Below are 26,046 nucleotides of genomic sequence, written 5' to 3'. Positions count from 1 at the left end.
CCCCGCGAATGTCCTGCTGATCGGTCCACTTTACGGAGTGCTGATTGGTCCATTTTACAAACCTATAAATAGCTACAGAGCACTGATTGGTGCGTTTTTACAGAGCACTGATTGGTGCATTTTACAAAACTCTAGCTAGCCACAGAATGCTGACTGGTGCATTTCACAATCCTCTTGTAAGACAGAAAAGTTCTCTAAGTCCCCACCAGACCCAGAAGTACAGCTGGCTTCACCTCTCACTCCCAGAAACTACATGGCTGAAGACACATTCCTCCTGGGTGGCACGATCTTCTGTGAATGTCAGGCTAGCGATTCCAGCAGGATGTTCCTGGATGGACTCTGATACCTGGATCCCACATGAAAACCTGGACTTGGTGCCTACATCTAGACTGCTGTTTCGTCTCATTTATTTTCTAGACAAACTGTGCTGCTCCACGGCATTAGCATCAATATATCTTTTGCTTCGTGGAGCTTCCTAGGGATTTAAATTCAAACCATATCATAAAATACAATAAAGGTTTATTTACAGCACATTGGTTTCATTTGACGTTCCTGTACCAGACTACCCTGGCAATCGGCTAAAGTTTTATCAGCAAGTTTGCTGCTGGGATTTTTCTCATTTGGTTCAGTTTACTACAGCCTATCGTAAGTGATGCAGATGGGTTTCGTTTCTAATATGTGAACGTGACAACTGTTTTGGTTTGGGTCCATCATTAATCAAAACTGAAGAAGATTCTTGGGTTCCATGGTGCAGACTTTGACTTTTATTTCTAGCTTCTGTGTGCTTTGTCATATTTCCCCTTGCTTCCCAGACGAGGTGTGTTTCCTTATCTGATCATCACTGGAGACAACTCAGGAACCAGGAGAGGCTGGATTGGATACCACAAGGAATGCAGCCCTGCCAACAGAGGGACGGATAGAATTAGAGCAAACGGACACATCCCCCCAGCCAGTTCTCCACAGGGCAGATTTTATTAGTATATTTCTAACACTGGGGCCTCGTTTCAGTCTTCAAAAGTTTTTTTTTTTTTAGCGCAAACTAGACGCGCTCTGAGCCAAAATTAGCGTCCGCGAACCCCACCCCATTCGCCTCCAATGGACCTAGCTCTCCTTTCCTCCCACAAACAGCCATTACTACAGTTCCCAGCAAGCACCGCGCAGGGCCGCAAAGGGCCAGGCCCTCGGCGAAGGCCCCGCCCCGCAGGAGGCATGCCGGGAGTTGTAGTGAGTGGGCGCTTCCCCACTGCTGCTTGTCCCTTCCACTGGGCAGTCCCACTTGGAAGACTGTGAAGCGCTGCCAGAGCAGTTTCTCTAGTTCCGCACTCGGAGCTCAAGGTGACAGAGGACTGCGCCGCCAGCCCTGCGCTGCGCATCGCGTCGGCCCCGCGGACCTTTGCCCCGCCTCCCTCCACACCCGTTCCCTTGACAGCTGGGCTGCGTACGGGGCCGCGGCAAGCCGTGAGCGCGCAGGCGCAGCAAGCCCGCGCCGCGCTAGGCCGGCCTGGAGGGCGGGACGAGCGCTAGTGGCTCCCGGCCGCCGGGGCGCGCACGTAGCCACGCAGAGGCCGTCACGTGGGGCACCGAGGATCGCAGTGCGCGTGGCCGTGGCGGCTGGTGTGGGGTTGAGTCAGTTGTGAGACCCGGAGCTGCTGACCCAGCGGGTGGCCCACCGAACCGGCGACACAGCGACAGGCGTCAGGGCTCGGGAGCTGCGAGCCTGGCCTCGTCCTAGAGCTCGGCCGAGCCGTCGCCGCCGTCGACCCCCGCCCCCAGTCAGCAAACCGCCGCCGCGGGCGCGCCCCCGCTCTGCGCTGTCTCTCCGATGGCGTCCGCCTCAGGGGCCATGGCGAAGCACGAGCAGATCCTGGTCCTCGACCCGCCCACAGACCTCAAATTCAAAGGTAGGCAGGACGGGGACACCCCAGGGCTGGCTGGGGCGCGCGGAGGGCTGGCGGGCGGCGGGGGGCGGGGAGGGCAACTCGGCCGCCCCGGCCAGAGGGAGCGCCCCCTCCCCCACGCCCCGGCGCCTGCCCTTTCCCGGCTGCTGCCTCCCCGCCGCCGCCTGGGCCGGCCTGACCCTTGCTCCGGCCCGCTTCATCCCCTCCCGCCCGCCCGCGCTGTGGTGCGCGCGCCGGCCGGGGCGAGGCGGAGGGGAGCCGGGCCCTGGCGCGGCCGCCGCCATCTTGCGGTCCCGCGGGGGCGCCTCCTGGGTGTCCGGTCCCGCCCGAGCCGTTGTCCGCCCGGGCCCGCGTCCTGGTCCCCGAGGGCGACGGCGTGCTCCGACGGGGCGTGGGCGGGTGGGCATCCGCGGGCGTGCTCTCTGGGCTGCGGCGGGGAGTGGGCTCTGGAGGTGGCGCAAGCTGCGTCCGTCGCCCGCTCCCGGCTGTCAGCGGCGCGGGGAGGCCAGGGCGCGGCCCGGGACCCCTCGGGAGTGAGAGCCGCCCCTCGGCCCCTGCTCCGGCCCGGGGAGAGCTGGGAGCAGCCGGCCCTCGGGCTCCGCGGAGGGCGTCGTTTCTCACTTTTCCGCCCGGTTTAGAACTCGGCCGTCAGGTGTAGGGCGCGCCGGGGAGGCGGAGAAGCCCGGGAGGTGCTTGGCGAGGGCTGCCCGGTGCTGTTGGCACGGACCCAGGCGCGTGCGGGCAGGAGCGGTGCGCCAGCTGCGAACGGAGAGTTGTAGGTTCATAGTAAGCGGGGCTCCTGCCTTCTACGACATTTCAGTGTGCCGCCCGCGTGCTTTGATTTAGCCCGTCAGTTGCGCTCCTCCGCTGAGAAACCTTCGGTGCTTCGGTGCGTGTGACTTCTTTGCTTTTACGTTTGCCGTTTCCGACAGACCTGAGAAGGCTGGTAAGGTGTGACCCAGCTCTGGAACTTTGTAGGTTTTTATTTTGTAGCACTGCCTGTGGTAAGTTTTCAGTCTGACTTGGTGATCCTGGAGGAATCCCAGGGGCTGTTTGGTCCCTTTCCTTGTCGATATGTATTGTACTTTAGGAAAGAGAGTGAAACTGTACAGATTTTTATTTTTTTCTTCTCTGTTCTTAAGGAATACTGAAAGAGTGTGAACATCTAATAGAAAGTAGGTTCCTTCCTATCTTCAGTTAAGTATAAAGTTTTGGAAGTCTATGTATTTTGTATTTGAATGTATTTCAGTTGTTGAATGAGAACAATTTTTGTGAGGTGTATAGCAATTCTAGTGCTAAAAGAAAAAGTTAAATCCTTTATTGTTGTGTAAGGTTGAGTCCAAGAGAAAACCAACTACATTATTTCCATAGGAAAAACTTCAGTTTTAGGAATTTAAAATATATTCTGGAATTATGAGATTAATATTGCGTAACTACATTCCAAGCTTTTTAGTGCATTTACGAATTTCTTCGAATAGAAGTGTAAGTGAGCTACTTGTTGGGTAAGGATTTGGTTTTAAGACAAGGTGCAGTGAATGTATTTTATTGCAAGTTTATGTAAGTCGTGTGATTTTTTTACGTAGTTTTAGCTGGGGGGAAACCTTTGAGGAATTATGAAAAGTCCTAACACAGCCATTATCTTGAGATAATTTAATGTAAGCCTGTATGATGTGTTTTTTAATATTTCGTTTTTATCTTTTGATTGGCCATGTTTACAGTGAACATTTCCTCTACTGGATAACTGTGTAAGTTGCCATTAGGGACTTACAAGTATGTGTAAGTTGCCATTAGGACAGTTTTAGGCCAGGAAATGTCCACAGTGTGAAGTTTTTTCTCCTTAGGGAAGTTGTTATGTTGCTATAGTAAGAGACTAATAATAGTGGAGAAGCAGGTTTAAAAAAACGAGCAAAAACCCTACACAGTGACTTACTCATATATTTCCTTTTTTGGGGGTATTGGAGAATTACAGCTGTGATTATAGAACACGTTGTTCTTGTGTTGCCAGTAAAAATGATAAGACTAGCCAGGGAAACAGAAAAGGTGTATCGATGGTATAACAGAGAGACAACCCTGTCTGAGGAAAGAAGCCCTTTCTCTATGTGCCCCATCGGAAGTTTTTAAGGAAAAGGCTTGTTTTTCGTTTCAGGGGAGGTTTAGGCCAAGAGAGTGGTTGAGTAAACACACTGCTGTGAGAGGATGCCTGGTACTTAAATGCCCAATAGTTTGTTGTGTGTTTCAGTTTAAAGATGGAGATAATGGGGAGGATTGGGAGGTGACGTTTGGTGTCTGGTTCCTTAATATTGTTTTTTTAGTCAAAGGTAAATGGTTTGCTTGATGGAAACCTTTGTGTATTTAAGTGCACAGCTCAACACTGAAGAGACTCATTTAGAATCTACAGTCTACTTGTGTTTAGTTTATGATAGAAAAAAATCGTTTAACTGACTTATCCTAAATCATTCAAAACTTTCTTTTTAAGTGAAGGACTTTTAAAAGACAGTTTTGCAGAATTCTTTGTCATCTTCTGGTAGGTTTATTTTAGTTATTTTGATTCTGAGTTTGAGATGGTTTCTCCAGGAGTGACTCAGGTAATCATTCTGAGAGTGGATGGTTTTTCTTTTATACGCCTAACACAACCATCTTGAAGATGAATTAACAGCATTTTGCAGAATTTTGCAAAAGCAGATACCAACTAGTTCAGTACTACATTTTTCTCTATACCTAGTATTAAAAAAAAAGTTTTATATAATGGTTAATGTAATGAATTCTGAAGTAGATCTCTTGTGTTGGTAAAGAAAAAGAAGTAGACACTGCTTTACTTCAAATTCTGTTTAAACCTTGGAAGTAATTTTACCTGGATTTCAGATTTGAAAGTTGGTATTTTATGTGAAAGTTTTTTTTGTCTGTACAATTTTTTACATGATAAAATTCCGTTTGTAAGTATTACACAGTTTATTTTTCTACCTATTAGCAGTTTTTTTGTTTTTTATTTTTTGAGATGGAGTCTTGCTTTGTTGCAGTGGCTTGATCTCGGCTCACTATAGCCTCTGCCTCCCGGTTCAAGCATTTCTCCTGCCTCAGCCTCCAGAGTAGCTGGAACTATAGGCATGCACTACCATGCCCAGCTAATTTTGAATTTTTTGTAGAGACAGAGTTTTGCCAGGCTGGCCTCAAACTGCTGACCTCAGGTGATCCACCTGCCTCGGCCTACCAGAAGTGCTGGGATTACAGGCGGGAGCCATCGCACCTGACCCCTATTAGCAGTTTTGTAGGGAAGTTTGAAGAAGAAAGTTTGCGCCTGTAGTCCCAGCTACTTGGGAGGCTGAGGCAGGAGAATGGCGTGAACCTGGGAGGCGGAGCTTGCAGTGAGCTGAGATCTGGCCACTGCACTCCAGCCCGGGTGACAGAGCAAGACTCCGTCTCAAAAAAAAAAAAAAAAAAAAAAAAAAAAAAAAAAAAAAAAAATAAAATGCTAAAATAAATTTCAAATATGTTCTTCTTAATGATCAGAGAGGAAAATAAACCAAAATCCTTGTGTTGACAGTGGCCCATAACAGTAAATCAACAAAGAAAATTAAGCTCTCTGAAGGATCAAGGGACGTGTGGTGTCAACATCAGCTAGTGCATCTTCGCGTAGAAGCATATTATTAAGAAACAGCACGGGGGAACAATAGAGAATACTCCTCCTCTGGATGGGTATTTAGCACATTTTTAGGTGTTTCCAGTCAGCTCTTCTTGTTTTCCAGTAGCTATACGAAATGCTTGGGGTAATACCCCCAACTCCTCTGAAGACAGGAATGTAATCTTTAATCGTGTTTCTCCATTCCTTAGTTTTTAGGTAACTCTCAATTGCTCACAGAATAAAAGTCAGATTTTTTTTTCAGTAGGACATACGATCTCTTCCATGATGTGCTGCCTCCTCTTGTTAACACCTGTTAATCTGTGTACATCCACACTTTCTTCCCTGAGAAAGAAAGCCTCTGCTCATACCCAAGGTTCGTTGTTCCTCTGTTTTTGCTTCTAAGGTAAAATTCCTTATGACTCAGACCATGTTCCATGAGATGTTTTCCCGCAGATTTTCAACCACTGGCTGCATTGTTTTAACATATAAATACCCCAGAGTCTTTCATTTTAAAAACAAATAAACAGACATGTACATCTTTGACCATAACTCCCTCTAGTATATGTCTCTCCCTCTCTTTCATTTCCTGTGCATTCAGACTTTTTGGAAAAATAGTCCATATTAATTGTTTTTCCAGTTACTCACCTTTTATTCTCTCCTTAGTCCACGGTACTTTTATCCTCACTACTTACTGCTAACTTGATCATTTCCAGTTTTTATCTCACTTGACCTCCCCCTGGCTCTTGACATTACTGACAGTTTCTCAAAAAAAAACCTCAGTTCTTCTGGCTTCTATAATACCATTGTCTTCTCATTTTCTTCTTTGCTCCATTTATTGTCTTATTTGTGGCATTTTTCTCACATGCTCATGTTTTTGAGATTCTGATTTGATTTCATCTATCTCAGTCTGTGAACTTTGTTCATTTCATTGTTTTGAGGTTTTCTCTTTATCTTCCTTGCTCTTTGCAGGTATTGCTACACCCCTAAATCTGTTTTAATTCACATTTTACAGTCAAGAGCACATACTCAACTTACTATTTAGATTTGAATGTTGCACAGATATTCTAAACTCAAAATATCTCAAATTTTTTACTACCCAAGCCTACTCGTCTTCCCAAATTTTTTTTTTTTTTTTTTTTTTTTTTTTTTTTTTTTTTAGTCTAAGTTTAAGTTATTTATTTAAGCCATCTCCTGCCACAAGCAAAGGGATGGAAGACCAGTATACCAGTCATCATTTGATACAAGAAGATGAGCTTAAGGTCGCGTATACTTTTTCTGGTCCATGTGCAGAGTAATGGTCCAAACCAGTGCTGTGGTCCCTGGTGCCCAGGTAGTGGTCCAGATTCTCTTTATTCATCTTCATAGCCAGTTGGAAGTGGATTCACATGAGGGTTATGGAATAGACTATGGTTACCATCTCCCCAGGGAAACGGCTTGGTCCTGATGCGGAGATGGGGGTAGGCGATGAACTCGGGTCTCTCGTGCTCTCCGTGGTGCGACTTCAGGTACACATTCAGCATGCTGACTGCCACCCCGGGGAGCGCGACGAAGAAGGTGAGGGTCTTCCACATGCGAGCTGAGCCCTCTTCGCCATGGGCGCCACTCGACATAGGCCGCCCCAGCTGTGGGCCGGACCGACCCAGCAGCCGAGAAACTCGGGACACACCAACTGCCGCCATTTTCGACCTGGACTCCATATTTTTTATTTTTATTTTTTTCAGACAGGGTCTTGCTCAGTTACTCAACCTGGAGTACAGCGGCATGCACGTTCTTGGCTCACTGCAGCCATGATCTCCTGGGCTCAAGTGATCCTCCTGAATAACTTGAACTATAGGTGTATGCTACCACTCCCAGCTAGTTTTTTACGTACATATGGGGGTCTCGCTATGTTGCCCAGGCTGATCTCGAACTCCTGACCTTCTCCTCCTGCTTCAGCCTCCTGAAGTGCTCGGATTACAGGCCTGAGCCGTTGCACTTGGCTTTATTTTTATTTTTTATTTTTATTTTTTAGTGGCATCATGATTACTCACACCAGAAGCAATATGCCTATCTAATAATTAAAATCCTGTGTTTCTGTTTTTGACATACTTTGTCCCCTTTAATGCGTTTCTACTCCAAATTCATTTATTTTTAAAATTCAGTTATGGATCTAATATGATTAGATTTGAGTATCACTATATGTCAGGTATGATGAATAAATATTGGAACTACAGTTGTGAGTGAAATACAAGCCATGTTTTCATGGGGCAGTTCTAACAAGAGATAGATACTAATAAAATAATCAGAAGAATAAAGTATACCCCTGAAGAGATATATAGTGCTATGAGAATGTAAAATAAGGGTCTTTGATCAGGCTGTCACAGTTGAACTAAGATTCCAACAATGAGTAAAAGTTATCCTGGTGAAGAAGAAAGGAAAATGCATGTTCGAATATCCTGTAGCAGGAGGGACCGTGAAACATCCACCGTACTGAAAGACGTTGGTGTGGCAATGGTGAAAATAGCCAAGAAGAATGTAGTGTTGGTTTAGTAGGTCAAGTTAGGAGTTTTGTTTTTATCCTAAGCCACTAGGGTTTTTAAGTGAGGGGAGGAGCAGTAAAGGTGAAGGGAATGGAATAACATCACATTTGCATTAAAAAATAATTCTGGTAGCAAAGTAAAATTATACTAGAGGGGAGAAAGAGATGAATTAGGCAGCTGCAGCAGTCCTGGCAAGTGTTGACCCCTTGAACTGAGGTCATGGTGTTGGAGGTGATGAAAAGTTAGGTTAAGTCAGTGAGACTTGGTGGTCTCTGTGCACTGAGAGAAAAGGGTATGAATGTCTGAGATTTCTGCCTATAGAACTGGGGAAATGGTGCTATTTGTTTAAGAAATGGTGGATGTCTGGATGAGGATGAAATGCATCTTATTTGGGGATGTGTGAGAGAGGTGTAGGAGGGAGATCATGATCTCTTTGGGTATGGTAGATACCTTTAGGTCTTTCAGGATATTAACAAGAAGGTGGATTTGGTTAAATGGGTGTGTTACTTAAGGAAAGGTCTGGGCTTTGGATAATTTCCTTACTTCAGGTGATTACCTTTAATATTTACTAGTCAGCAGACATCTCCTTTTCTTTTCTTTTTTTTTTCTTAAAATGGAGTCTCGCTTTGTCACCCAGGCTGGTGTGCAGTGGTGCAGTCTCAGCTCACTGCAACCTCCACCTCCCGAGTTCAAGCGGTGCTCCTGCCTCAGCCTCCTGAGTAGCTGGGATTACAGGCGTGCACCTCCATGCCTGACTAATTTTTGTATTTTTAGTAGAGACGGGATTTTGCCATGTTGGTCAGGCTGGTCTCCCTGACCTCAGGTTATCCACCCGCCTCTGCCTCCCAGAGTGCTGGGATTACAGGCGTGAGCCATCATGCCCAGCCTCCTTTTCTTTATTGTCAGCTCTTTACCCTGTCCTCCACACTGCTGCTAGAACTGTGCTTTGAAGAAAGGAGGCTGTTACTGTTAGTCCCTTGGTTAAAGAACTCTAAATGTTTTCCCATTATGTACTTGAAAAATCCACAATCCATTGCTTACCTCTCCAGCCTCAGTGTCTACTGTTTTTCTTCTGCCCATAACTTTGGCTATATGAACAATTTTCCCAAACACTCCAGGCCACTGCAGTGCTTTGCACAGGCTCTGCTCAAAATATTGTCCTCCCTTATGTCTGTCAGGCAGCCTCTTATTTTAAGAATCACTTCCTTTTGAAAAGTCGTTGATACTTCTACCAGTCCAAGTTGGTCAGAGCCTTCGTTGCCACTGTTGAAGCTTGTGCTTACCTGTAATGGTAGTTTCACATTAGATGGTAGCTGTGCTTACATATTCTCCCCTCCCAAACTATACCATGAACTCTGAGTATATACCTGTTTATGTTTGTAGTAACAAGATCTGGCATCATAAAATGATTGCTCTATAAGTGTTGATTGAATTAAGACTCAGATGATTTCTCCAGTAATTTTTAGTTTTTAGTCTTGGATCTTGACTCAGCTGGAGTTTTCACCTGCCTTTGCAGGTAATAGTGTTTTCAAAATTTTGTACTTCCAGAAAAGGGGTGGTAGGGTCTTTTGTAAAGAGCTGACTAACCTTTACTAAAGGTAGGTTGTTTCATGTTTGTGCTTTTTTCATTTGTAAAGTGAGAGGTAGGACTAGGTGATTTCTTGGGTGTTCTGTCTTTAAAAGTTTGTGTGAATATATAACAATTGAGTACAAAAAGAAAACGCTATTTTTCTGTGAAGTGGAAAAATGCATATAAAGAATAGGGAAAATTATACTTTTAATCCTTTAAAAGACTTTATTGTGTGTATTTGAGGTATACATATGACATGTTATGGGATACATACAGATAGTAAAATGGTTACTTTAGTGAAGCAAATTGACATATCCATCATCTCAACGTAGTTTCTTTTTATCTTACCTTTACTGAACGTGTAGTGAAATCTTCTTTCCTTTCAGACGTGGAAATTAATATAGGATGGATCTTGCTTTCTTTTGATCATAAAGTTAGTTTTGGGAGAAAATTAAATGTGAGAGAGGACTGTTAACTTGGAAATGCTTGTTTACTGGCTTAATTTATTTTATAATGGAAATATGACTCAAATTAAGTTTTATACGTTTGAAAACTTTCATTCGTGAGCACCTTATAATATAAACCTCAGTATGCCTTAATTTAGTAAATTAAATTTAAATATAAATTTAATAATTAACATTTTACCATAATCATACTTGTTTATTTATATATTTTTGTTTGCCTCCGTGTTTGTATTTTTTCACAGCAGTCTTGCTCTTGACACCAGACTGAAGTGCGGTGGTGCTATCATAGCTCACTGCAGCCTTGAACTCCAGGGCCCAAGCGATCCTTTCGAGTAACTGGGACTACAGGTGCATGCCACTGTGCCCAGTTAATTATTACATATTTGAATTTTTGTAGAGACAGTCTTGCTATTTTGCCCAGGCTGATCTTGAACTCCTGGCCTCAAGCGATCCTTCTGCCTCACCCTCCCAAAGTGTTGGAATTACAGGCATGAGCCACCATACCTGGCATGCTTCAGTATTTTTAAAACAAATCCTGGATGATAGCGTAACATTTCATCCCTAGATACTTGAGTTTGCATTTCTAACCAAAAAAGGACATTTTCTTTGCATAATCGTGATACCGTTAACACATAATAAAATTAACAGTAATTCTTTAATATCCTCAAATATTTAGTCTATTACAAAGAACAAAATCACGCGTAAGAGTTTATTAATAAGCAATCTCAATGGCATAGGAAATCAGGTGTACCTGGCCTCACAGGAAGAGGCTGTTTATAATCTAGATTCAAGGCCAGCCGATATATATGCTGGTGACCAGTCAAAGTTTTGATGCCTCACCTTGGAACACAACTATAGATAGATGGTTATAGGTTTTAGACCTTCAAGGTCAAATGACCTGGGAGGCAAAACAGTGGCTAATTTGGAACAGTGGCAAGCAGAAGCAACTAATTGAGAGAAAAAAGGCAGAAAAATGTAGGCAGAGAGGTCTTAATGATCCCAGGAATTAGTTTCTCTTGAACGCAGCCTCTTCTGTGATGCCAGTTATACTTCATTTCCTGTGCCATTGAATTGCTTACATCTTTGTAATGAACTCTTCAGTATGAGTTTTTTTTAATAATAAGATATTATTTACTTAAATGAGATTGGATTTGATATTTTCTGAAGACATATTTGTGACACATTATAATTTAACATTTCACTTTATAAAAAATAAATTCTGTAATTATTGTTATACATATTGCATTTTGTAATTGTTATTCTGTAACACGTATTTCACTTTATACAGTCTAAACTGGTGTCTTAAATGTTTATAGAAGAAATCTCCACATCATTTGTGTTGACTTATGCATCATTAATGTACCATAGCATGCTTAGCTGCTTTTCTCTGGTGTTTGGATGTTCTTTATAACTAGTTACCACGAATGTTTGATACTGTTCTGAAAATTCAGATTTAAGGGAGTGAGAAGTTTAGTTACATATCTTTCAGCCTTTTAAGGAAATGATTAGATTGAATTACCATTAAAAAGTAGGAATGTTAATTAAAAAAGAATTGTTGCTGTGAGAGGACTTTTAAACGTACATTTATCGTATAACTTGACAAATTTCTCGTGGGCCTATGTTTTGACAGGTCTTTTGTAGCTGTATGCTTCATGTATGTGTATATATGCGTGAAGCGTATATGAATATGTATATAATTTTAATTCTTGAATGACATGTAGTGACTGTCATACTTTAAAGATATAGGGTGCCTTTGAATCATACAGTGTGTTTCCTGTTTAGTTTTTCTTGTGAAAATTTTTTATTTTTTTATTTTATTTTATTTTATTTTATTTTTTGAGACGGAGTCTCGCTCTGTCGCCCAGGCTGGAGTGCAGTGGCCGGATCTCAGCTCACTGCAAGCTCCACCTCCCGGGTTCACGCCATTCTCCTGCCTCAGCCTCCCGAGTAGCTGGGACTACAGGCGCCCGCCACCACGCCCGGCTAGTTTTTTGTATTTTTTTAGTAGAGACGGGGTTTCACTGTGTTAGCCAGGATGGTCTCGATCTCCTGACCTCGTGATCCGCCCGTCTCGGCCTCCCAAAGTGCTGGGATTACAGGCTTGAGCCACCGCGCCTGGCCAAATTTTTTATTTTTTAAAGCCTGTAGGGCAAGAATCTCTTGGTCTTGTTTTCTGAGTACTGTTCCCACTGAGAGAAACCTCACGAACAACAGAGCCCCAAAAAATCTGTGGTTCTGAATTTTTTCAGTTTTTTTCTTCCAGGATTTTACAAATAAGACGATTTATAAGCAATTAAGCAATTAAAGCTACTATGGGTGCATGTTTAAAAGTCCCTTCTTATATAAAATCAATGCTAAATGTAGAAAATGAAAAAAGTATAGATTTTTTTTTTTTTTTTTTTTTTTTTGAGGCAGAGTCTCACTCTGTCGCCGGGGCTGGAGTGCAGTGGCCGGATCTCAGCTCACTGCAAGCTCCGCCTCCTGGGTTTACGCCATTCTCCTGCCTCAGCCTCCCGAGTAGCTGGGACTACAGGCGCCCGCCACTTCGCCCGGCTAGTTTTTGTATTTTTAGTAGAGACGGGGTTTCACCGTGTTAGCCAGGATGGTCTCGATCTCCTGACCTCGTGATCCGCCCGTCTCGGCCTCCCAAAGTGCTGGGATTACAGGCTTGAGCCACTGCGCCCGGCCGAAAAAAGTATAGATATTATAAAGCCAATAAAAATTACTCAAGCTCACAAAATAACCACTGTTAACATTTTGATAAACTTTTTGTAACTATGCTCTGTATAACTCTATATATCTATATCTTGTATTTTTTTAAGTTAAGATTATTGTGATCATTTTTTTCATGTTATGTTTTCCCCTGGCAAGGACTTTAGATCTAAATAATTAAAAAAAAGTTTATTTCAGGTTCTCCAAAACTGTACCTTATTTTCTGTTTCTTCACATCCTACCTATGTGGAGTCCAAAAACTTAAACTTTGGATGTGGACCACTCTTTTCTATTTTAATCCAGATGTTAAAATATTAGTAAGTAGTATGCACTAATTTCATGTTCATTCTTGAACACTAGCATTGTTCTTTTACAAATAAATTACGTTTGTATACATCTTACTCTTTGGAAGTTTAGAGTGGAGGGACATAAAATTGATATGAAAATGTTGCAAATCAAAGTGTTCCACTTCTATGTTAAGACTATTGTTTATTTTCTCTGCCTTGTTTTCAAGATTATGTCACCAGGATTGTTTAGGTCAGACTGAGCATTGTATGTATCAGAATACCTTAAAAAGCACTCCTAAAATGTTTAAGGTAGTTTTTTTAAAATGTCAATAAAGCTGTGATGGGTTTAAGATTGAATTATCTCCCATCTTTACCATAGGGTAGAAGACGTTCTTTAAGGTAGTAAGTAAAGTTAATCATAATGTCGCATGATTTTAGAGCTGAGAGAAGCCTTAGAGATCATTTTGCCTACGAATTCTAAAATGAAGGAGGTTAGACTGGGATAGAGAGGTGAAGTGATTTACCCAAGGTCAATCACCTAGGTAATGGTTTTAGCTGTTAAGCCTCTGATTGAACATACTACGTTAATGCTTTTTTTTTAAAGTCATGGTATAACATCAGTAACAGAAATAAGCCTCACTCTTCCCCCAGAAGGCTGCCAAAAGAATGGAAAGAAGTGTTTTCATTTTTTATTTAGGTACCTGTTTATGTAAAGGTGATGGATGAGTATTTATACGACCAGAACAATACTACACTGTGTGAAAACGGTGTAAAAGAAGTAAAAGACATGGTCCTTTCCTGTTGGTAACTTTTTCACACTGTAATTTTAGGCTCCCAGAGTGGGAATACTGGTTTATAAAAAATGATTACATGACTATATTAAGTGGATTTTGGAGAGTTTTCATGATACATTCTGAAACTGTTAGTTGATTGTGTAACATGGATAAACAGGGACAGTGAGGCAATTTCAGTAATTAAAGCCCATAGAGGCTTAAATAAAATAGTGCAGTCTTGCTTTTCCATTAATCTCAGGATCCATATTTTTATGATGTTAGTGAGATCTTATAAAGAGATATGTTTTAGTGCTTCAATAACTAAATTTTTTTAAATAGAACTGACTCATTTTCTTTTCCAGAAAGTAGTACTCTATTTGTGCAACAATATTTATACAGAAATGTTTCTTCAGTACCTACTATGCCAGGCATTGTGTTAGTTGCTGGGGATACAGCAGCTAACGAAACAAAGACCTAGTCTTCATGGAGCTTACCTCAAGTCTGATATTTCAATGTGTTTGAAAAAAATGTATAGTAAAAAATTTGTAATAAGAATGTTTTAGGACTTTCTTGGATGTAAAATGTAAAATATTTTTAGAGTGCTTGATACTTACTTCAGGAAGTGTTCAGTGTTGACCTATGTGACCAAGAGAAATACAATATTCATTTAAGAAACCTTTTTCATACATGGCTAATTTGACTGCACTTTCATGCTTGATTGCTGCAGAAGTCTACCTGGAATACTTATGAATTAGAAAATAAATACCGCTAGGTTATACGTGCAAAATGTATGAGAGTTCAGGCCCTAGAGTCAGACCTGGTTTGACTTTCCGCTTTCATTGTTTTGAGTTGTATGACCTTGGACTAGTGTTTACCTTCTGAGTTGAATCATCTGTAAACTTGGTATATTAAAATATAATGAAAGTATCTACTTCATGGACTTGTGAGAGTTAAATAACAGTTTGTACAAAGTTATTGATACATGAGTGCCCAATAAATACTAGCTAGTCCCTTAGTAGATATTCTGTATACTATATAGTATTAATATATGTTTTGTATATATAATTATGTTAACATGATGCCACAGATACTCAGCAGCATAACCCTTATGTAACTGGGAAACAGTTCAATCAGTGATACAACTTAATTAGCTAAAACCTGTTGGAAACATTGAAGGTAGTCATCACCTGCATTGCTGTGGCTACGTTGTTTGTGTATTTGAGCAGAGCACCCAGCCTTCCTCATTAGTCTGCACTGCGTAGCCAAGAATTTACAAAGACCTTGTCAAGAACTGTGAAGGGACTGAAAATTTCGCCTGCTGCCGTTTTGTAGATGTTGGTAGAAGATGTGAGATTTCCTGAGTTAGACAATGGACATAATTTTTCATGGCACTGCAAGTGGAATGGGATTTATATTTGTGTTGGTTTTCCTTGCCCTCCTCAAGTTCCATGGAGGTGACAGAGGTGTTCAGGTAGGTACTACTCACATAATGAGTTTGCATCATAATTAGAAACCCTGGACTTAGAGAACCTGAATCTTCCATAGTGGGCTGCACAGAAACCTACCTGACCTTTATTCCAGAAGAAGACCTTACCTTTATTATATTGGCCACTGGACAAACCTGCTCCTCTCCTCAGAAGGGAGGTGGTGTCTTCTAAGACAGTTCACTAGTTAATACACCCTTGAAAAGATAGTCTGGGTAAAAACCCCCAGGACTTCTCCTTGCAAGATGTGCAGAAATGCTAGAGGCCCATGCAGAATTGTCTCCTAAACACGCCTCTGAGTAACTAGCCTAAATGGGGTCACAGAGTTCAATCAATTAATGTTCATGTACATTGTCTGTTTATTCTTAAGCTACATTTTCGAAGCGTTTTCTGAAATGTTCTGTGTGATATACTCCTGCTTATCCTGTATTAAAATTTTATACTCTTAACAGAAAACAAATACTAAAGTTGATATGCATACTGAGGTGTTCAGGAGTGACTGTACTGATGTCTTCAGCTTGCTTTGATGTGCATCAAAAATTAAGTGGATGTCTGGACAGGGCAGATAGATATGCTGCAAAGTAAATACAGCAAAATATTGATTGTAGAATGCGAGGAGTGATGTATGAATGTTTATATAGTTATCTCAATTTCTGTGTCAAATTTTTCATAATAAAATGTTGGGGGAAAAGCCAGCTGTTCCCCTCTTCCACAATTGATTCTCTTTGCAGCTGAACTGAACTCAGGATTTCAAGATAACTTTGTTATCAGTAGTTCATATCAAAATATGGATGAATGATAACAGTTTTTAAAAACTGTTAGAGTGGTTCTTTTTTTTTTTTTGGTAGCTCTTGGCTTAGTGTGGGATTCCTTTTAAGACTGGGCGGTTTGGAGAATAAAGGTCCTGCTATTTAAAAGGAAGCCATTGTACTGAATGGTTGCATTTTACATATATGGACTGTCTAAAAAGGGTATTTCATGCTGGAAAAACGTTTTTAGGCAAACGAGGCAGGCCAGTCCCACTTGACTGACTTCTGGGTGAACTGCCTTAAAATTTTCTAGTATTTTTGACATCTCACGTTGCAAGTTTTTTAAAAACTTATATTCAGACTTTTTTACTCAGAGGCCACATTTGTGTTTGTGTTACATTTCTGTTTGTAAGAATTTGGGACTAGGAGCAGGATTTTGGCTTAATGGCAGTGACAGCTATAGAGGAGTTGGGACAGAATATTTAGTGGCAGGAAATGGTCGGGCTTCCAAAGAACAACAGGCACATAATTGAAAGGTAGAAGTATTTTAATTGTAGATTTTTTTCAATGTAAGAGTGCAAATAAATGTAACTTGTATGCAGTTTTCTTTTTTTATATGGGATAGTTCATTATAAACAGTGACATATCTCTAACATAAGTTTCTATCAGTACTTTTTGATTAAAATGGACTAGTTCAAAAATTGTTTCCTAAATATTAAACTAAGCATTTATGTTGGGCAAATGATAGGATTTCCCCATTTGTAGGGATTAAGTTTCAGAAACCCTCGAAACATATTTGTTTACTCCGTAAATTGCATCAGATGTTCACTTTGTCATCAAAACTGCTTTTCACTGTTTTTTTCAATTTTTCAAGGTTATGTCAAGGATCAGTTTTTTTAAAAAAAACATTTTTGTTTTTCATAAAGAAAAGATATATACGGTTCAAGGAATTATTAAAAATTAAATACTCATATAATCACCTCCAGGGTGAGAAATAGAACCTGGCTAGCATTCGGCAAAGCCCTCCTTTTACCCTCTCCCAGTTACTTCCACTGCAGGATTAACCATTATCCTGACTTTTATGGTAGTCACTTGTTTCTCTTGATGGTTTAATCACCTAAGCCTTACAAAGGATACATTTTCAGTTAGTAAAGCAGGAGATTATTGGTTTAATTCAGGGGTTCTTAACTCTTAACTTCATACCTCATTTTTATATTTTGTAATGTTCCTATTACTATCCTGAAAAGAAATTCATATATAAAATGACCAATAACATATGTAATTAAAAATTACAAAATATATTTGCCCTAGCTATAACATAAGGAAAAAAAAAGGAAGTACTTTTATAATGGAATGCTCATTTTAAGTGTAAGTGTTTGGGCATGACTACCCTAGAAGACATAATGAAGTAGTCAGATACTTGTACTACTTAAGTTTGTAGGTACAATAGTTAGATGTTTGTATCTACTTAAGATGAGTACGTTTGGATTTAAGAGAAGTAAGACAAGAGTTATCTGAATAGTGCTGATAGTTTTTCTTAACATTGATAAAAGGGCAAAATAAGAATATGCATATAGGTAGATTCATGTGAATGTGTCACCTACAAATGACTGCTGACTAATTCAGATGCGTTGTATTGGTGGTTCAGGTATCATGAGTGGCATTGCTATTGATAGAATAATCTTCTGTAACGGTGAACTCACCTTTTAACATTTTGAAGAAAAGAGTACACATTTTTCCTGTTCACATAATAGATGAATACTTGGAAAAGAGGTTTTCCACGAATATGAATTTTTGGAGGAGTATTTGAAAATGCGATGCAATGGGAACATAGGACTTCATTGTGTGGGTCTGCATTGCAGAATGTCTACCATCCTGTTTCCTGCCCCCACCTCCCACCCCAGTAAGTACCACCCAATCATAATGCCTAATGAAAACACCTTGTAAGGGGCAGTATCACCTAAAGGGTTATGTTTGTAGCACTCGCAGCTCCCGGGGGTTACATGATACAACCCCTCTATCCCTGAACCCAGCTCTCCAACCCATTTTACCTTCCATAAAAGTCAGTGTAAAATTTTTGTGAATATTTACCTATGTATGTTTTTCTGAGGTGTAGGATACGGCCTTCATCAGGTTCTTAAAGGATTCTGTAACTCACAAAAGTGGACCACATATTTCTTCCCATGACCTTTTTTAGCTGTTAAATCTGGATATTCGTTTGCTAATGGTCATCAGTACTTGATAATTTTCCATTTTAAACTAGGAAAGGGGCTCAAACTCTTAACTATCTGCTGGGAGCAACCCTCATTGAGAGGCTAGGTTAGAGGGATACAATGGAGCAGAAAATCTCAAATTCATTTGTTAGGTGGGTTTATTATAGGTAATTCTACATTTTACTTGCAAGGTTAACATGCCTTGTTAAGAATTTTGTTTTGAATTGGTGGAGTGTATTTCTTTTGATATATTTATCATCATCTTTAGATAATTTATACTTTTATGTCTAGAAATCCCACAATCTGTATTGACAATTTATAATCCCTGGTGGGCAGTATCATGAAATGTAAATACTATTTCAGAATTTATACAACTCTGGTAGAGTTTGTTGATCAAAACTGACCCACAGTCATTTTAAAAATCAGTTAAAAAATTATTTTTTAGATAATTTATACTTTTATGTCTAGAAATCCCACAATCTGTATTGACAATTTATAATCCCTGGTGGGTAGTATCATGAAATGTAAATACTATTTCAGAATTTATACAACTCTGGTAGAGTTTGTTGATCAAAACTGACCCACAGTCATTTTAAAAATCAGTTAAAAAATTATTTTACCTTAGTTTGGATAATTGGCACTTTTTAAAATTGGAGAGAATTAAATTAATAAAACATTTAAATACTAAAAACTTACATAATTATGTTATGAAAATACATAAACGTAATTAAAAATAATTAGGTATTCATATTATGGATTAGGATTGTTCAAAATGAAAATTTTGTGACGTCTTTTTGTCATGTTACTAAGAAATTGGATCTTTATTTTGATCTGTGCTTGCTACTAATGTTAAAGTCCTACTTAAAATAGTCCTATAAAATTTTACATTTTAAAGTGTTTGTAGTAATTATGGATTTGATAATGTTAAGAAATGGAATTCGCCTTTAAGACTTCTAGTTTTATCAGTTCAAAACATATCTCCAGCCAGCAATTTTGTGGATTCCTGTAGTAAAATGGACACATTGGAGTTTTTTGTCTTTACTTTCATACTAGTTTTATGGTGGAGTTGTTAATCAGATGCTCTTCAAAAAGAAAATGCAAGCACTTGGGGTTGAAGAAGCAGCAAGGGGTGTATGTTGTAAATGGAATGATTAGTTTGACCATATAATGAAACAAGCAGTTCAGAAAATCGTACTTTATCATATGTATGCTTTTTTTTCCAAAAAAAAAAAAAAAAAATGCAGACCTGTTTTATTAAAATACTTTCTTTTCTACAACCTGCCTTTACATGCTTTCTTCTAATTTTCACTCATTTTTATCTCCTTCATCTCATCCTAGTTCCAAATTTTTATTTATTAGAAAATGTTTTACTACTCACAAACTTGAAGCATAGGATAAAATCAGTTTACTTCTTACGGCTTGATAATAAGTGTCTTTTAACGACCTTGCCTTTGTAAAATTTTTAAAAGACATGCTTATTCTTAAAATTGAAATAAAGATAGCCTTTATAATAGTTGTCTTTGATTCCAGCCTTCTAGCTTTTTTTTTTTTTTTTAAATATAACTTTAAACGAATTGTTTTTAGAATCATTTAAAATTACTTTTGGAGTAGTTAGAACTGTGGTTATTGTTCCCAACTGGAACATGTTTTTATCTTCTGCCTCCGAATTAACCGGTATTTATTTTGTTGTCTAAATTAATCTGCATAATTTTTCTTTAGGCTTTTCTTTAGCAAAATGGATGAGCCTTTTGGGTTCTTTGTTTTGTAATTTTATGTTGTTTGGGTGCAGAACCAAAGCTTAAAAACTTTATATCTAGAGCATATGGCATAATAAACACTTAACAAATATGTGAATGAATGAATGGATTGAATGAATGAACAAACAAAATTGAGGTAAAGCAAAAGCACTGATGTCATAGGGTGTAGGGTCTTCAGATGTAGAGATTTTTGCAGTTGGCCTAGTAAAATGAACTTGAAGATTGACACTGGTTTGCAGACAACTGGGAAATTCTGGTATTTTCAGCAATGTGTTAACAACATACTATAAAAATACAGTTGTAAACTTCATAGATGAGAAGTTTCGTAGTACTTTTTTTGATAGAAATCATACATGTTTATGGTAGAAATTTTGTGAAATACAGGGAATGAAGAAGAAAATACGACTTGTTTTTAAGTCTACCACCTGGAGAAAGGCAGTGTTAGTAGCCATTTGGGATATTTATGCCTACAAATGTCAACACATAATTAAAATTGAGGTTATATACTTTCAGTTTTGATTCCTTTGTTGTTGAGAATCCAATTAAATTTTGTTTTCTCTTTAATTTTTAAACTTTACAGGCCCCTTCACAGATGTAGTCACTACAAATCTTAAATTGCGAAATCCATCGGATAGAAAAGTGTGTTTCAAAGTGAAGACTACAGCACCTCGCCGGTACTGTGTGAGGCCCAACAGTGGAATTATTGACCCAGGGTCAACTGTGACTGTTTCAGGTAGCACGTCATGTTCTGAATTTATGTACATTTGAATTTTGACATCTTATGATTCTGTTTTTGTTTAATAAGGTTTCATCTGGAGGGAGGGAGATAATTCTTACATTATTCTGGCTTTGCCTTTAAAGATGTCTTGTTATTGTACTGTATGCAAGCTGTTTCAGAAAATTTCTCACTCTCATCTTCTGTGTAGGGAGTGTGGTCAGTTTATAAGAAATTATTGTCAATTACAAACTTTATATCTAGTCTTTATTTCTACAGCTAACCACTACCTTCTCTGCCTTTGTTATTTTATCTTTGAAAAATTGTACCATTTTTCTGATGGGTCATTCTCCTTCAGATCATAATCATATTACACATTGCATGCAGCTATAGAAGTGTCATAATTCTTTTGCTTAAGAAGGTATAATGCCACTTTTCTGCCTACTGTGTCAAATCAGATGAGTATGTCTTTCATTGTAAATGTCAACAGTGTCCTGCGTGTGAAAACTTTATTTTTATTTTACTACTCTCTTATGGGTTTACTCGTCAAAGAAGTATGCTTGCCATATATAGATTGCTTACTCTTGCTATTGAGTCGATACCGGGACCATAACTAATGCCCCCTATAAACTGTTTTTTCCTTTCTCAGTCCCTCTGACTTCACTAATATAGCTGAGAAATAGGAACTAAATATGAGAACTTACATGGTTTCATGTATTTTACTTAGGGGAGAACCTCTCAGGCTGCATTTACTCTTCCTTTACAGCAGTACTTCTCAACTCCCACTATGTGCTGTGATAACACAGGGAGCAGGAACACACGTGGATTCATCTCTCTCAGATGGGAATCTCTGGGAGCATGGCTTAGAAATGTGTATGTTTAGGCTGGGTGCGGTGGCTCACGCCTGTAATCCCAACACTTTGGGAGGCCGAGGCGGGTGGATCACGAGGTCAGGAGTTCAAGACCAGCCTGACCAAGATGGTGAAACCCTGTCTCTACTAAAAATACAAAAAATTAGCCGGGTGTGGTGTTGGGCGCCTGTAGTCCCAGCTACTTGGGAGGCTGAGGCAGAGAATTGCTTGAACGCAGGAGGTGGAGGTTGCAGTGAGCCGAGACCACACCACTGCACTTCAGCCTGGGCTATAGAGTAAGACTCCATCTCAAAAAAAAAAGTGCACATTAGAAAAAAAAAGCCTGGGTGATCTTGGTAAGTAATCCCTAAGATACAGTAATTCCATATCAGTTTTCAAGTCCACAGCAGAATTGGGTAGAGAGAGAGAGAACCCAGGGTAGGCTCATTGAGAGTATTTAGAGGTGGAACCTGAGTGCAAAAGCCATGAAGGACAGACCATAGAGGTTTTTGTGACACTAAATCTTCTCTTGGCAGGTATAGCCAAAAACCTCAAGAGCGAGGAAAAAGATGTTTTAGTGAATCTTGTGTTAAGGAGGCCTGGGAGGAGTGCGTTTCATGTTTCTTTGCTAAGTCTAATTCATCAGTTCTTGGGATGAAGAGATGGGAAATAAAGATGAAGGAATGCATGCACTGTGGATGTTGCTGCTTTCTACTACATCCTTAAGCCTTTAGCACAATTGGAAGAAGAGATAATTCTTTTTTTCTTCTTTTTTTTTTTGAGACAATGTCTTGCTCTGTTGCACAGGCAGGAGTGCAGTGATGTAATCTCAGCTGACTGCAACTTCCGTCTCCTGGGTTCAAGTGATTCTCATGCCTCAGCCACTTGAGTAGCTAGGATTACAGGCATGCACCAACATGCCTGGCTCATTTTTATATTTTTAGTAGAGACAGAGTTTCACCATGTTGGCCAGGCTGGTCTCGAACTCCTGACCTCAAGTGATCCGTCCACCTTAGCCTCCCCAAATGCTGGGATTACAGGCGTGAGCCACTGCACCTGGCCAGAAGATAAAATTATTTCAATCCACATGGCTAAAAATAGTTTATTGGTACAAGCAGTTATATCCCTAGGAATCCAAACAGCTATGCAGAATGATTTTTTCTTTGAGGGGCCCAGATTGCTGGTTTCTGTGTGTTAATATTTCTTGAGAAAATAATGTATCAAAGCATTTTCTTCCATAGCAACCTGCCTTATTAAAACCTTCAGACAAACTGGTTACTGATTATACAAACATGCCCTTGGATTGCTCTACTTCAATGAGAATTTGGCTTTTCCAATTTTTAGTGTAGTGTATTTCCATTTACAGTCACTCAAAGGTATGCTTCCTCCAGCAACCTTCTCTGATTAATTCTCTGTACTTGTACTACATGCTCATTTCTCTTTTTCCCCGTGTCCCTTTGACACTTTTTTTTGAATTTGTTCCAATTTGTGCACATTTTTATATTTGTTTTCAAGATTGTCTTTGTTTTGTTATTTGGTCTGCAACCTAAATTAGAGTGTAACTGCTATAAACTTAACCATGTTGTAAGTTTTTCGTTTTATTCACAGATTTTTGGTTCATAGTGATTAGCTTATAATGATTACTCAGTGAAGGTTGCTAATGGAATTTTGTTTAGCTTAAGCTGTATTCTGAGGCATTTTATCCAGTACATTTCCTGCTGCTGTGTATTTGGCCCCTTGAAAAAGTTGTCTTAACCTTGATAGCAGTTAATGGACTTCTCAGACACACCTTGTGAATAAGACTTTATTACATAATTGTTATTTTCTACATTTATTTACTCGTGTTTATCTTTTCGAAAGTGTGGAGATACATCTTAGAAATAATCCAAAGTTAGGGAAATAATTTCTGTAATACCATGTACATAACTTTGTGTAACTGTTGATTCATTCTTTATGTAGTCTCATTTTGGACTCACGTTACATAAATTTAGCATGACTTACAGCCACATGGAACCTTAAAAAACTTAAAAGTTGGGAAATTATAAATGCTTAAAAATTTTGAATGTTATTGAGACTATAGAATAAATTTTAGAAATCAAGAGGCTATAAGGTTTCCTTGTGTACTTTTGTTTTCTTAGAAGATTGAAATAAATTCATAAACTGAAATAGATGTTTATTTAAAATACATGTTTGAAAAACTAATTATATTAATATATGGGACGGGCGCTGCGGCTAACGCCTGTAATCCTAGCACTTTGGGAGGCTGAGGAAGGCGGATCTCTTGAGCCCAGGAATTCGATACCAGCCTGGACAAAATGGCGAAAATGCTTTCTCTACAAAAAATACAAAAATTAGCTGGGCATGGTGTCATGTGCCCGTAGTCTTAGCTGTCTCGGAGCCTGAAGTGGGAGGATTGCCTGAGCCCAGGGAGGTTGAGGCTACAGTGAGCAGAGATGGCGCCACTGCACTGCAGCCTCACAACAGAGTGAGACCCAGTTTTAAAAAGAAAAAATAGATGGTAGTGAAGTTTTAAGTTACTATTTCTCCTTTAAGTATCCCAGCTGTATAATTTTAAATCAGAAAACACTAAAATGAAGCCTAAATTCATAGTTTTAATAACTTAGTAGATTTTATCTGAGCTTATAGGCATTATAGTTAACATTGGCAAAGTTTTGAAAATTTTCACAAGCTGAGTTTAGAAAGGGCAAAATCATAGATTCATATTTAATTTTTAATTGCAATTGTTTATTTTGTTGGTTGTGGAAAACTTAGTAAATTAGAAAGACAATTTAAAAATACTTGGGATCCATTAAGTTGATTCTGGATTCTTAAACATTCCGGTGTTTGGTTTCTTGAACCCTTCTTAGTTTTCTTTAAATTTGCATATTTGTGAAGTAATAGGAATGATACTATGGCCAGATACTGTTTAAGGCAAATCCCAGACTTGGTATAATTTAATCTGTAACTGTTTCAATGTATGTCTTTCAAACATTCAGGAGACAATATAATATATCCTTTTTTTCTTATTTAGTAATGCTACAGCCCTTTGACTATGATCCGAATGAAAAGAGTAAACACAAGTTTATGGTACAGACAATTTTTGCTCCACCAAACACTTCAGATATGGAAGCTGTGGTAAGTATAGAAGAGGAATTTACTTTGGGGAGTGGAGTTTAAACTGTGGGTTTTGTTCAGCAGTCAGTAGAAAAACTTAATTTCTAAAAACTGAAAGTTAAATTTAGATTTTTAAAAAACTGCCAATGTCTTCATTGTAGATAATTCTAACTTACAGAATGAAAGAATTTTTAAATAGTATTTTTTTTTTAGAAACAATTTAGGAATGCTGCTACTGGCCTAGTGCAGTGGCTCACACCTGTAATCCCAGCCCTTTGGGAGGCCAAGATGGGAGTATCTCAAGCTCAGGAGTTCGAGACCAGCCCAGGCGACATGACAAGACCCTGTCTGTACAAAAAAAAAAAACCAAAAAACTAACAACAAGTAAAATGAGCTGGGTAGTGTTGGATGCCTGTAGTCCCAGCTACCCAGGAGGCTTGCTTGAGCCCAGGAGGGGCCACTGCACTTCAGCCTGGGAGACGGAATGAGACCAACTGGAAAAAAAGAAAAAAGAAAGAAATGCTGCTATTAAGAAGAAAGTCCTGTGGTTGCTAGTGATATCATCGTGATTTTAATGGATGGTGATAGTAACTCTAGGATTATATAAAGATTCTGTGACATTAGCCAGTAACAATGGCAGGGTGATCAGTAAAGAGTGCACCAGTGTATTTTAGCCAAGCCAGGCAGCTACACTCATCTTTTAGCTGTCCCATGAGGTCAGACTTACTTACCATGATCATACCTCCTATGTCTCATGTTTGGTTTTGTTTATTTTTTAGTGGAAAGAGGCAAAACCTGATGAATTAATGGATTCCAAATTGAGATGTGTATTTGAAATGCCTAATGAAAATGATAAATTGGTAAGTAGGAAAATGTAAAAAAAATTGGAAGCTGTTGAACTCTCAGTTCCTTTGATTAATTTTGCTTCTATTTTTGACCTTTGAGGTATGTGTGGTATGGCTATTTCACGTCATAAGACTCAGTGGTTAAATTTTAAAAAACTTGATATACTTTTTTTTTTTTTTTTTTTAAATTTTGTTGATCCAAGAAGAAAGAAAGACTCACTTTTAGGTCTAGACTACATCCTTTAAGTATAGCAGATTTTTGTGGCGTAAACCACTACAGGTTCTTTTTTAGAATGAGACGTGTATACATAATTTAAAAATACATATAAATTGCTTTTTGGCCATTATGTACCAGCAGTTTGGGGATAAAAAATTCACTTACATGGTCAGTTTATTCCAGGTTTAGCTATTCCCAGGTATTTTGCTCACTTTTGTTTTTAGTCAAATCCATCTGATTGCATTCTTTAGTAAATAAT

General features: G+C 39.4%; 2 protein-coding genes across 5 annotated transcripts in view; one reads left to right on the top strand and one right to left on the bottom strand.

Annotated features, from left to right (window-relative positions):
• Positions 1-1,208: 1,208 nt before the first annotated feature.
• The window catches only part of VAPA (VAMP associated protein A), a 45,204-nt gene continuing 20,366 nt past the window's right edge, over positions 1,209-26,046 (top strand). For 2 of the 4 annotated variants that reach the window (XM_010373429.2, XM_010373428.2), the window contains exons 1-4: positions 1,209-1,901; positions 20,626-20,778; positions 24,643-24,746; positions 25,505-25,585. In XM_010373429.2, coding sequence (XP_010371731.2) covers positions 1,823-1,901; positions 20,626-20,778; positions 24,643-24,746; positions 25,505-25,585 — 417 coding nt within the window. In that variant the 5' untranslated portion in view covers positions 1,209-1,822. Of the gene's footprint in view, positions 1,902-17,830; positions 17,979-20,625; positions 20,779-24,642; positions 24,747-25,504; positions 25,586-26,046 lie in introns of those variants that run through there. The other 2 variants (XM_030925809.1, XM_030925811.1) reach the window with 2 other exon arrangements.
• LOC104670251 (cytochrome c oxidase subunit 6A1, mitochondrial) lies at positions 6,637-7,207 on the bottom strand. Its single transcript, XM_030925812.1, has one exon. It carries the CDS (start codon positions 7,194-7,196, stop codon positions 6,867-6,869), a length of 330 nt encoding a protein of 109 aa, XP_030781672.1. The 5' UTR covers positions 7,197-7,207; the 3' UTR covers positions 6,637-6,866.

The sequence above is a fragment of the Rhinopithecus roxellana genome, chromosome 21 (assembly GCF_007565055.1).
Source record: "Rhinopithecus roxellana isolate Shanxi Qingling chromosome 21, ASM756505v1, whole genome shotgun sequence".
Taxonomy (NCBI): domain Eukaryota; kingdom Metazoa; phylum Chordata; class Mammalia; order Primates; family Cercopithecidae; genus Rhinopithecus; species Rhinopithecus roxellana.
The sequence above is the reverse complement of the archived record's forward strand: the minus strand, read 5'-3'. Positions and strand labels throughout refer to the sequence as shown.

Bases quoted from the DNA above. Each gene is read 5' to 3' on its own strand.
- LOC104670251 (XM_030925812.1), bottom strand. From the start codon at position 7,196: ATGGCGGCAGTTGGTGTGTCCCGAGTTTCTCGGCTGCTGGGTCGGTCC.